Below are 13,120 nucleotides of genomic sequence, written 5' to 3' on the forward strand. Positions count from 1 at the left end.
TGGTGCGTGCAGGGACCACCAGGTTAGAGAGGCAGCAGCCACGCGGTGTGAGGCGTTTGTGTAGCCTGTGCGGAGAGGAGAGAACAGGGATAGGCAGAGGCATAGTTGACAGGCTGCAGCAGATGGCTACAATAATGCAGAGGAGATCGGAATGAAATGAACTAAACATCTGGGAAAGGAGAGAGCAGGCCTCCCTCACCAAAAAAAATTATATATATATATAACTCTCCCAACTTCCACCTCAGAAACTATAATTGTTTCACTGAACCACCCAAGTAAAACTCTCCCAACTTCCACTTTAGAAATTAGAATTGTTGTAAACTACAGCAGACTGTTATCAGTAGCTGTAATTAAGTACAGCAGCTACCAACCACCTAACGTTAATGCCTCGGATGAGGTTAGAAAAACAGCTGAATGGTAACAGCTAGCTGGCTCAATCACAGGTACTCTTAAGCATGAAATAACATTGGAAACAATTAACCACAGTTACAAAAAGTTACCAGTAGCTACCCGCTAGCTAGCTAGCTTTGTTGGTCCAAGTAGTGGGTAAGATAGCCTCGTGCTTCGCCGGAGTCCACCGAATACAGTCCTCACCTACAATAATTACCTACAATAACCTTCAATAACTATCTGAGTAAGCTACCTATAATACCAAACTACAATACCTACCTACAATCTAAATACATGGTTTAAGCTTAACTCAATACCATATAAGAAGCCAAGCTTAACTTTCATAACGCAGCAATGATTAAACGTGTTGGCTGGCTAGCAATGGCTACTGTGTTGACTTTGTTTGAAAAACGGCGTCGCTGCGAAAGAATGTAGCTGTTTAAAAGGATATTGTTTTTAGTTGCAACCGTTGCTAATAGCAACTCGCCAGCTAATCCAGGAGGTGAGTTAGCTAGCTAGCTTCGTGCTACACCCGGCACCGTCGAATACAAAAGTAACCTACAATAACTACACAACAGCTATCCACAACAGCCCACGATGCCTACCTATAGTACCTAACTACAATCTAAATACATAGTTTAAGCCTTACTCGACAAAGCCCAAGCTATGTATAAAGCCAAACTGGCAGACTGCAATCAGTAGCCAAAATTAAGTACAGCAGCTACCAACCACCTAACGTTAATGATAATGAGGTTAGAAAAACAGCTGAAGGTGGCAGCTAGCTGGCTCAATTACAGGCACTCTTAAGCGTGAAATAACATTGGAAACAGCTAACCACAGTTGCTAAAAGTTACCGGTAGCTACCCGCTAGCTAGCTAGCTTTGTTGGTCCAAGTAGTGGGTAAGCTAGCCTCGTGCTTCGCCGGGTCCGGCCGAATACAGTCCTTACCTACAATAATTACCTACAATAACCTTCAATAACTACCTGAGTAAGCTACCTATAATACCAAACTACAATACCTACCTACAATCTAAATACATGGTTTAAGCTTAACTCAATACCATATAAGAAGCCAAGCTTACCTTTCATAACGCAGCAATGATTAAACTGTTGGCTGGCTAGCAATGGCTACTGTGTTGACTTTGTTTGAAAAACGGCATCGCTGCGAACGAATGTAGCTGTTTAAACGGATATTGTTTTTAGTTGCAACCGTTGCTAATAGCAACTCGCCAGCTAATCCAGGAGGTGAGTAAGATAGCTAGCTTCGTGCTACACCCGGCACAGCCGAATACAAAAGTAACCTACAATAACTACACAACAGCTATCCACAACAGCCCACGATGCCTACCTATACTACTTAATAAAATACAGCCCACGATGCCTCCCATGTGGTCACAAATAGTATTTTTGGGAGGAGCGCGGGAAAGGTTACTTGCCCATTCAGTAGGACTAGCCAATATTGAGAGAGATTTCCCCGTCAAACGTTTTCGATAGCCTACCCCTACGCCTTCAATCGAACAATTACACTGCCCATAATTTCATCACTCTCCGCAGGTCAAAACCAATCATTGGTCAAAAGACAGAAACATGTGGTTCTGCCTTTGCAATATTGTCTCTCTTGTGGGTTTATTTAGGTACGACATGTGGGCATACTGTGTAGGATCCAGTTGATTGGTCTGTCCTAGTCATTAGTAGCCTTAGGTCGAACCAAAAATCTTAGACGCTAGTCAACATCTTCTAGGAAGTATTTGTTAATAATATTCATTTCAATATCGTTCTATTCTTTGATTTAGTCCCAATCAAAACCAGCTTTTCAATCAAATCCTGTTATTGGCTGCCAAACCCCACCAAATATGTTATTGTAAGCCATACCGTAGCGAGAGAAAGTGAGAGCTGCAACGTGGACTCGTCCCGTGGCTTCTACGCTTGTATTGACCTATGCAGGGGCACTAAAGCCTGGGCCTGCGGGTGGAGGCAGTAGCCTACAACGCTGAAGGCTACACCGTTTCATTTTATTAACTCACTATATTTACCTTGTCTTCTTCATCCATTTCGATCACCTGCACAATCTTACTTTAATTGTAAGTGTTTATGTTGCCTACGTCATCTTGTGATGCTGTGAGCTAACAAATATAATTTATGCAGTAGGCTAGATAGGCCTGGGGCCTGTTGCACAAAACTAGGATAAGGGATTAAGCCAGGATATCTTGGTGATCCTGGCTCAATTGATCCGTAATCCGGTTGCACTAAAGATAGATAGGGGGCAGGAGGATATGTTATGGTATAAATTACCATGGAGATTTATTCTGTGGAGCTAGCCTGCTCCAGACCAGGCTAAATTCCAGGATCTATTTAATCTCATCCCTAATGTCAGTCAGCAGTCACCACAAATGGAAACCAATAGTTATTTCACTGCTCACTATACATTGTTATCACATATAACTAGACCCACTGTCATTATTTAAACGTTTGTGATCATTAATTTCAATGATTTTGGATAAAAAATGATTTTTAGATGATGTTGCTATCATTAGATAATTTACAGTTTCCCATAGACTATAAGGCTATATATAAAATGATAGAATATTAGGGCCACAGAGGGGAAAAAAACACAAGTCATAATATTGTAACCAGTTGTTTTAAAGGACAGTTGTTAAAATGACAGATGTGGGGCATTTCGTGAAATTGTACTTCAGTATGGTTTCATAAACAAAGACATGCTGATGTGCCAGAATATTAAGTATCACATTGTCATAAGTATCAAAACTGTAAAAACAATATGTAGCTTTTCTGCAGAAAGAACCAGCCTCATAAATGTATGACTTTATCCTTTTTCTTCAGTGTGGCCCTAGTACTCTGTCATATAAACAAATACACATTCCATATGAATATAAAAACACAATGTGTAACATTATGTTCCTTTATTGAATAAGGACAAAACAAAGCAGGTAAACCATCAGCTCCTTTCGAAACTGAAGTCACAGTGACTCTACAAGATGGAAAGCACAGAATCCAAGCATATTATACAAAATGATACATACACATTCAAAGGTCTGTATATAACACACCCTGCATGTCTGCACACTAAAATAAATGCAGGACAAATCCATACACATCAACTGAACAGACAAATGAATGGATGCAGTAGCCTCCCTGCAGCCTTGTATTACACACAGTATACCGCACAAACATCATAAGAGGCCAAATTCGTAAAAAACGAACCCAAAAAAACCCAAATTCCTCTGCCACCGCAGGACATATTTAACCAAAATTGAAAGCACACATACTAACTAAAATAATTCAACACATATTGGTCCCTCAGCAGCCGACCACTGTCGTCATCAGGGAAGATTGCCGGATTGTCCCAGTCCATGGCTGGTGGCACTCTGGGGGCCCTCTCCTTCCTCAGGCAGGCCACATTGTGGAGGACAGCACAAGCCACAGTAATATCACATGCCCTAACAGGGCTGACCCTTAATTTGTGAAGGCAGTGAAAGCGTGCCTTCAGGAGGCCAAAGGTCATTTCAACTCTGGCCCTGGTCCTGGCATGGGCATGGTTGTAGGCCTGCTGTGCTTCCTGGGGGTCTGTGAAAGGTGTCAGGAGAAAAGGCTGGCAGCCATACCCCCTGTCTCCCAGCAACACACCAGAGAATTCACCTGTCAACACAAAATCTCATCATTACTACCTCATAAACACAGTGATATTCTTGACACAGCCATGATGGTTATAAATAGGGGTTGTGTGGCTTACCTTGTGATAGGCACTGATAGATTTCAGAGGCCCGAAAGATTCTGGAGTCATGGACTGAGCCAGGCCATTTTGCCACAACATTGCTGATCACACAGTCAGCATTGCAGACCATCTGAAATCATAAGATGAGGAATATTACACCAATCAATGCACATCACTGGCAATGCAGAGTGTTCGTCAATGGACAATATCAAAAAGTTATGTTCACCTGAACATTAATGCTGTGAAAGGATTTCCTATTCACAAAATCGGCCTCATGGGCACCTGAGGGGGCTTTTATCTTATGTGTGTGCAGTCCACTGCACCAATGACATTGGGGAAACCTGTCACACAAAGTAATGAGTATCCTACTATGTGTTAACAGTTGTCCTGTAATTTGTAGATCCTCTTACCTGCAATCCTATAGAACTCCTCTTTGATGTCACAGAGTCTTCTGTGGCCAGGGAAGGAGATGAAGACATCTGCTAATGCTTTGATAGCCAGACACACACTCCTTATTGTGCGGCAAATTGTGGCCTTGTTCAGCTGTTCTGCATCCCCCACTGAGTACAGGAAGGCTCCACTAGCAAAAAAGCGCAAGGCCACACAAACCATTTGCTCCACACTCAGTGCATGGCTCCGTGCAGTGCGGTGCTTAATCCTGGGACCCAGTAGTCTGCATAGATACCTGATGCCATCTGCAGAAAACCTGTATCTTTCATATAGATGGTCATCAGGGGAAGGCCAGTGGGTCCAACCGGTCCCTGAAGACCCTTTCTCGCCTGAAGGCTCTCCTCAGCACAAGTGCTTCTTCATCCACCACATCTCGCACGAATGGGCATGCCATTGTCAGAGCAGAAAGGAACACACAATTTTGGGCCTTCATATAGGCTAGTGGCCACACCTGGTGCTGGGGGGTGGGCAAAAGAGGGCGATGCCTTATAACGATGACTTGGTTGTACTGATTGCTGGGAAAATAAAAAAACCTTAGAAAGATGCCACCGTCCTGTGTGCTCACAATAAGAGCTCATATGTCATGGCTCACTTGACTTTACGAGAATATACCTAATTTTTATTTTGAGCTGTGTCATCTTCTTGGAGCTGGGGGAGGAAAGAAAAATAATGATTAATACATTTGTGTTACAGTTAGCATACAGTGTACATTGAAGGCATATCTCACCTCCCTCTCAAGTTTTTTTATTTCAAGGTCCAGTTTCCTAATTGTCCTCTTTTTTATTTCGGACTCCAGTGCAAGATTTTCCATCTTTTTCTTCTTGTACTGAATGTCTATGTCTGCCAGTTCTATTTGGCGCCGGAGGTGGTTGCCATACAACTTTCTGATAGCTTGTGAGCTCTGTGAACACAATACAATTAGCGCAGCTGGAATTTGGCAGGATGTGGTGTCCTTTTATTAATACGCACTATGTTGCCAGGCTGGTTTTCCCACTGTATAGCATCTGGGTCCTGTAAAAGAAATTAGATTTTTTTGATTTTGATGAGGACTCCTCACCATTGTAGAGTAAATAGTACTTTCACAGTCTTAACATGATACCTCATGCCTTCTGGAATCCAGAGAGATGGTCTCCTCCTCATCATCGTCTCCATCATGTGCTGTTGCTGCTGCACTGGGGCCTTCACCCTATCACATTTAATCGGATTCATATTGAAGCTAGTAGACAAGACATGCCAGGCCTACAGTATGCCTTTGATGGAGTACTCACTGGATCAGCATCGTCTGGTGCTTGTGCTGGTGGCTCTAACAGGAACACAGTGCTGCCAGACACTGCAAGGCAATAGGTAAACCAAAGTCAGACAGTCCAAATTGATTCAATATGAATGTGGTTGTATCCCATGTAGAGATGGAAGGACATACCTTGAATGAAGCGGGTGGCATCTTGGGAGGAACCTATGCTCGTCTCTTTCCCCCAGGGATCCCCTCTAAGACGGGCCTGCCTTTATTTAGCTCCAAGGCCATGTCCTCTGCTGGGGTAAGGTCAGCCTTTGGTGACCCACCACCCGTGCCTTGTCTGTGGGTATTCTTTTTCACTGCTAAAACAGTACAGACAATGTGTGAGCAGGCACCTTCTGGGTACAATATATGCTTGTGCTTTGTTAAATATTAGTCAGGGACCATACCATTCTGCAGAATGTTCTTGTATTTGATTTTGACCTGCTGCCATGTCCGTTTTGCCCCGTTCATGTTTAATCTCACACACACACATTTAATGGAGTCACACTGCAAAAAATTACTTGGTATTTTTGTCTTGTTTTCAGTAAAAATATCAAAAAAATTTATCATAGCTTTATACAGTGTGATGGAGTTACTTTACACAATTTCACTCATATCTGCAGTGCATTTCAATTAAAAAATTTAACCGTTTCATAATTACAGTACAACTGCATTTTTGGAGATGTGAATTAAATATTTGAATTGTAATTGTGATGTTTCAGCGGAGCGGTGAGTGTATAATTGTGCACTACTTACGCATTCAGGCGGTCTGCAATACTTTGCCACGCTTTTTCTCTTTGCTTTATCACTGTGGCGGTGTTGCCTTTCTTCTTAATTATATCGTTTACCTCCTCGTATGCCTCCATGAGGATTTGTGCTTCCGACGGGGAAAAGTACGCGGCTCTAGTTGCCATGGTAAATCAGTTAATCTGTGATCTGTGGCGGGGTCTATTTGAGTGAGCCGTGAGCGCGCACCTATCCAGGATTGGTTTCACCTGGCTTAATGAATCCGTGTCTGCTCATCCTGGCTTGGTCTTTGTGCAACCAATTAAGCCTGGACGCACATGTTTTGGCTTCATTGAGCTCAGCTGAGTCATTTATCCCGGATGTCTTAATTCTACTTTTGTGCAACAGGCCCCTGGGCTGCATAACACTGTTAATCTGGGAAAACATAAAAAAAAAAAAAAAATGTGTTTACAATGCAAAAATAGCGTAGGTCTACTATTCAAGTCCAGACTAAAGCCACACCTCTTCACACATACTGACCCAGAATCTACATTGTCTTAGCTTTAACCTCTGTTAAATTCACTTCCCTGGTTAGTCTGTCATCATGTTTAGTGTTCTCCATGGTTAGTCTGTCCTTATGTTTAGTGTACTTTAATATAGCCTACTTACTTATTTTAATGTTTGATTTTATTGCTTTTTATCCTGCAGATTTTCTTGTGTATTTAGAGTGACTTTGGGTGTCTTGAAATCTGACTGCCCCTAAATTAGATTGAAAGCTGAAAACTTGTTTGCCCACATTTTAAAGGCCCAGTGCAGTCAAAACTATTTGATATCATATTGTACAACAGCTGATAAAAGTGTTTTAAAAAATGTGATTAGGGTTACTTCCTGATAGTTCTGGTTGAAAATACAGAGCATGTTCCTCTGCCCAGGCCTTGCTGACACACTCCAGATCTGGATAGGTATTTTGTGTGTCAGCTAACCACATCATATGTTATAGCAATCTGTCAGTCGATGACACAGTGGATGACTTGGCACACAACCATTGGTTGATGCATGCAACAGCTGAGCAGGGGAATGTGACCTATATCTACATGGGACACACTCTTTTCACAGCACTTCAATGCAAAGCGATTTTCGTAGCAGGTTTGGAGAGCATTTTCGCTAACCCTTTTCCTAACCTTAACCTCAGGTTCCTAACCTGCAACGTTAATTATCCTAACCTGCTACGTAAATTCACTTCGATATTGAAGTGCCATGAAAAGAGTGTTTCCCATATCTATACAGCACCTTCTAATCAGCAGGTTTGCATGGGCGGGAGTTTCGGCTTTCCATGGTGACATCACCATGTGTAAATTGGTTTATAGACCAATGACAAAGAGAGTTCCAAGCCTCTCTGCCAATAACAGCTAGTTTTCAGTTTTCCCCTCCACACTGACCACTCCCAGACAGTCATAGCAAAATTATTGGTTGAGAAAAAATTTATATTACAGTAAGGTACTTAATTGTTACCCAGAAATGATTCGATATTGATTTTAAAAAAACGTCTGCTTTGGGCCTTCAACAGATATCTGCACTACATACTCAGAAATAACAGATTTTTACATTTTAGAATGTATTTTATCAAGAAAGTAAATTATACATGTATTTTTTTTTATCTTACTCTTAATTACAACTCATTTATTTGGCTGTGGTTCATTTGATTTTCAGCACAATCCTGTTTGATAAGTTATAGTATTATAGTGACCTCTTGTGGTCAAATTTCAAACTCACAGCTTAACTAATTAAAATTGAGGTTTTCCATACCCTGTCTTATCAAACAGTGCAACATTTGACTGATGAAATGGCATTCTCCTAAAATTCTTACACTTCTAGATGAGAAATACAAGTCACTATTCCAATACTGTTTGATTCTGCCGTTTTTGAAATAATATGAACAAATATGAGCGCAAATGTCTGAGATTGAGACACCAACTATTAACATTTCAGTTAAAAACCCTTGGATAATTTCAACATTAATTACTTAACATCTATACACATACACACCATGTAAATATCAATAAAAAGAGGCACACATGCTACAAATAGTTAGTGACTACCTACCAGTTAATCAGATTAGATTATTATGAAAAATAATATTGTTATGAGAGACAAATTGCCTTTAGACAACATAAATGACTGCGTCTGGACACAGGTCAAAACTACTCTGCCGAGCTCAAGTACTCTGTCAAGCTCAAGTTACCAGCTATGTATGGTTTCAACAATTACAAGGAGTTATTGAAAAGTATCTTACAAACATTGTTTGAATGTGAAAACTTGTCAGGTTTTCTGAAACAGGTGTATTTGTATTGAAGAACCCTGAGATTGTGGACAGTAGGCCTTGTGTGAACAGGTGGGAACAGACTGAAGATAATGACTGTAAACTGAATGTATACAATTTTACAGAAAACGTTTTCCCTTTCTCTGTCTTTCGAAACTCAGGAACAGTTTGAATATTCTTTATGTAATTTAAACTATGGTATGGATGATAAAGTTGAATCTTTCTCTCTGAATCAGGAGTAAACTTTCATTCTCCCAATTTTTCCCAATGCCCAATCTGAGCAACCTACGCTATAAACCCTGTCTTTCCCATTATTATTTCAAAAGTGGAAAATGCTACAATCGATAATCACACATAATGGGCATTTCACAGCCAAGATTTCTTGATCCGTCCCATCTTGGCCAGTATAACCTTCACCCGGTCCCTCTCTTCCGGAGTCCTCTTGGAGGTGCACTCCACAGTGAGAGTCGGTCTCAAAGGAGATGGCTGGGACGTGAGTGAGCAAGTGGCCCCCAGCCTTCTCCTGGGCCATGGGCGTGGGAGTCTGCAGGACCAGCCTTCTCCTGGGCCATGGGCGTGGGAGTCTGCAGGACCAGCCTTCTCCTGGGCCATGGGCGTGGGAGTCTGCAGGACCAGCCTTCTCCTGGGCCATGGGCGTGGGAGTCTGCAGGACCAGCCTTCTCATGGGCCATGGGCGTGGGAGTCTGCAGGACCAGCCTTCTCCTGGGCCATGGGCGTGGGAGTCTGCAGGACCAGCCTTCTCCTGGGCCATGGGCGTGGGAGTCTGCAGGACCAGCCTGCCCCTCAGAGAGTGTTTGAGCTGCAGCAGCAGAGGGTTGTGGTGGTTGTACAGCCCCACAGGGTCGCTCTCGGGCCGGAAGCAGGTGGAGCAAGCGGAGCACAGTACGCAGAAGATGTAGACCCAGCCCAGGTAGTGCAGCACAGGGAAGATGTAGACCCAGCCCAGGTAGTGCAGCACAGGGAAGATGTAGACCCAGCCCAGGTAGTGCAGCACAGGGAAGATGTAGACCCAGCCCAGGTAGTGCAGCACAGGGAAGATGTAGACCCAGCACAGGTAGTGCAGCACAGGGAAGATGTAGACCCAGCACAGGTAGTGCAGCACAGGGAAGATGTAGACCCAGCCCAGGTAGTGCAGCACAGGGAAGATGTAGTCACCAGCAGGATGCGGAAGATCAGCAGCATGGTCAGCCAGATCTTGCCGATCACTGTGGAGTGGTTCTGCACCTCGGATAGGAAGCGTCCGAGAATGGACCAGTCTCCCATGGTTTAACCAGTCTCCCATGGTTTAACCAGTCTCCCATGGTTTAACCAGTCTCCCATGGTTTAACCTGGGGGGGCTTGAGAAGGGACAAGGGTGTGAATCACAACCTCCCAGTCCACTACTACCTAAAACAGTACAATAGGAATGATTTAGACACCAATGTTAATTCTATGTAAAGGAACATTTTCTAGTGTTTTGCAAATGGCTTCTTATCTGATCTACGATGGTTGTATTGAAACTCACAATACAGAAAACCTTTTAATTATGTTGAATAAATACATTTCCCAGAAATGTCACTCATTATCTCATAACTTCTCATACAGCTGTTGATACACGAGAATGATAGAGTATGCCCATATCAATGAGGGGAATACAGTGCAAATTGTAACAGCAGAAAATACTGTTTCCCCTTTCCGTTTATCATAACAATTGAAAATGCAAACAGAGAAGAACAATCCTAACAAAATAGTTAAAAATCCACTCAACCCTGGATAGTTTGTCTCTTTCCAATGCAAATCTGTAAAAAATGCTTTGCCATGTAGTCCGCATTGGCTATAATTAATATAAGTGCTGTTTAATGGACGATTTGAACGGTGTTGAGCCTGGTATGGGAGAATGAGCATATTCAGACATATTCAGCCACTCTATCTGAAACTCTCATTGTGCTGTGGGGATACAAAGGCAGCCAATGTACAGTTTAACAAAGATTTAAAAAATACAATGGGAGGCACCTTTTCTGAAGAGCCGGGAATAGTCAAACAATAACTGCAGGGAACTAACTGGAAAAGGAAAACAATACCAATTTATGCAAAGCTTCTGCTCTTCGCCCGTTTCAAAAAATACAATTTTGATAAATATTTCGCACTTTTCCAGACTATGCTCAATCAATCTTTGAATTAAATGTGATGACAAAGTAGAGGAATCATCCAGCAGTTTTAGGCTTATAGTCACCAGTTATGACTACAGCATTTGTCTTTCTCTAGGCCACTAGCCTTAGTGCTTTGCCCCATCCACTTATAGGCCTGATCTAACACAGAGATACAAATCTCACAATACATACAGTTCACTAAAATGGTCTTCCAGGAACTGTCTGGACTAAACAGGACTGTGGTATCCCTTCAAATGGTATTCTGAAGACCCTATAAGCAGCTTGCATCAATGATGTATGGATCCAATCCAAGTCCACAGATTAAACACACAGAACAGGTTATATCTCCATTAAAATAAGTATGTTTAGAGTCTATCCATCCACTTGAATGTCCATCATGGGATCCAATGTAAAGACCAAGCCTCAGTATCCTCCGCAGCATCCATGTCTCTGCTTCATCATGGTGTGGTCCATACACTGTGGCTTTGGAACAGAGGACATCAGGACCATTCCCCTGCAGTTTGTGAGGGCACGAATTCAATTGTTACTTTGTGTGGTTGGGCTGAAAGGCTGGATTAGGTCTGGTCCGTGTGTGTGTCATATGTAAACTACAGGGCAGCCAGTGCCAGTGGGCCAAATATGATAAATAACTGAATGATTGATCGAGTTCATCTAAATTAGAATATTGAGGAAGCATCTGGCTTTCTGAAAACACCAACCTGTTAAAGACAAAGACATTGCTAACTAAGCACTAAGGATTGTCATGCCTAGAACTGTAGACCCATTGATAATAAATAAACCCTTTATAGGACCAATAAACTGTAGATGCTTCAGAAATTATTTATACGCAAATCTCATGCAATATAAAGTGTTGCACTATTGAGTAGACAGCTGATGTACCTACTGTAATGTCATGATGAAAAAAATAATAATGTATGCACTCACTAATTGTAAGTCGCTCTGGATAAGAGCGTCTGCTAAATGACTAAAATGTAAAGATCATGTACCACTTAGCAGATCAGTTTATGTATGTACATTTTTTTTACATTTTAGTCATTTAGCAGACGCTCTTTTCCAGAGCGACTTACAGTTAAGCGAGTGCATACATTTAAAAAAAAAAATCATACTGGCCCCCTGTGGGAATCGAACCCACAACCCTGGCATTGCAAGCGCCATGCTCTACCAACTGAGCTACACGGGGCCCAGTATAGGTAATGGCTTTATTTAAAGGGCCAATGCAGTCGTTTTTATCTCAATATCAAATCCTTTCTGGGTAACAAAGTACCTTACTGTGATTGTTTTCAATTAAAATTGTCAAAAATAAACTAAAAATAGCTTCTTAGCAAAGACCAATTTCTCAAGCAGGAATTTTACTAGGACTGTGTGGTCTGAGTGGGGAGGGGAAAATGTAAAATGAGCTGTTATTGGCAGAGAGGTTTGGAACTCTCTTTCTTTATGGTCTATTAACTAATTAAGTGTTGACACCAGGCAGGCCAAAACTTCATCCCACCAAAACAGGCTCAGATTTCAGGCGGTCTTTTCGAACAGCTCTTACACTAAAAGGGCATTATCATCATTTGCACAGTATTATTCCAACCACATAGTGTGCCTTCGGAAAGTATTCAGACCCCTTGACTTTTTCCACATTTTGTTACGTTACAGCCTTATTCTAAAATTGATTAAATAAAACAATTTCCTCAGTAATCTACACACAATACCCTATAATGACAAAGTGAAAACAGGTTAAAAAAGAATAATATATATATTTAAAAAACAAAACAGAAATACCTTATTTACATAAGTATTCAGACCCTTTGCTATGAGACTCGAAATTTAGCTCAGGTGCATCCTGTTTCCGTTGATCATCCTTGAGATGTTTCTACAACTTGATTGGAGTCCACCTGTGGTAAATTCAATTGATTGGACATGATTTGGAAAGGCACACACCTGTCTATATAAGGTCCCACAGTTGGCAGTGCATGTCAGAGCAAAAACCAAGCCATGAGGTCGAAGGAATTGTCCCTAGAGCTCCGAGACAGAATTGTGTCGAGGCACAGATCTGGGGAAGGGTACCA

At 41.9% G+C, this 13,120-nt stretch overlaps 1 protein-coding gene across 6 annotated transcripts in view; it reads right to left on the reverse strand.

Moving 5' to 3' along the window:
• The window catches only part of LOC121556694 (neurofibromin), a 69,836-nt gene that overhangs the window by 16,392 nt on the left and 40,324 nt on the right, over positions 1-13,120 (reverse strand). The window contains exon 1 of one of the 6 annotated variants that reach the window (XM_045213974.1): positions 1,473-1,508. The exons of 4 other annotated variants lie outside the window; for them this stretch is intronic. In XM_045213974.1, the coding sequence (XP_045069909.1) occupies positions 1,473-1,479 (7 nt within the window). In that variant the 5' untranslated portion in view covers positions 1,480-1,508. Of the gene's footprint in view, positions 1-1,472; positions 1,509-11,475; positions 11,560-13,120 lie in introns of those variants that run through there. One more of the 6 variants, XM_045214007.1, reaches the window with a different exon arrangement.

The sequence above is a fragment of the Coregonus clupeaformis genome, chromosome 5 (genome assembly GCF_020615455.1).
Source record: "Coregonus clupeaformis isolate EN_2021a chromosome 5, ASM2061545v1, whole genome shotgun sequence".
Lineage (NCBI taxonomy): Eukaryota > Metazoa > Chordata > Actinopteri > Salmoniformes > Salmonidae > Coregonus > Coregonus clupeaformis.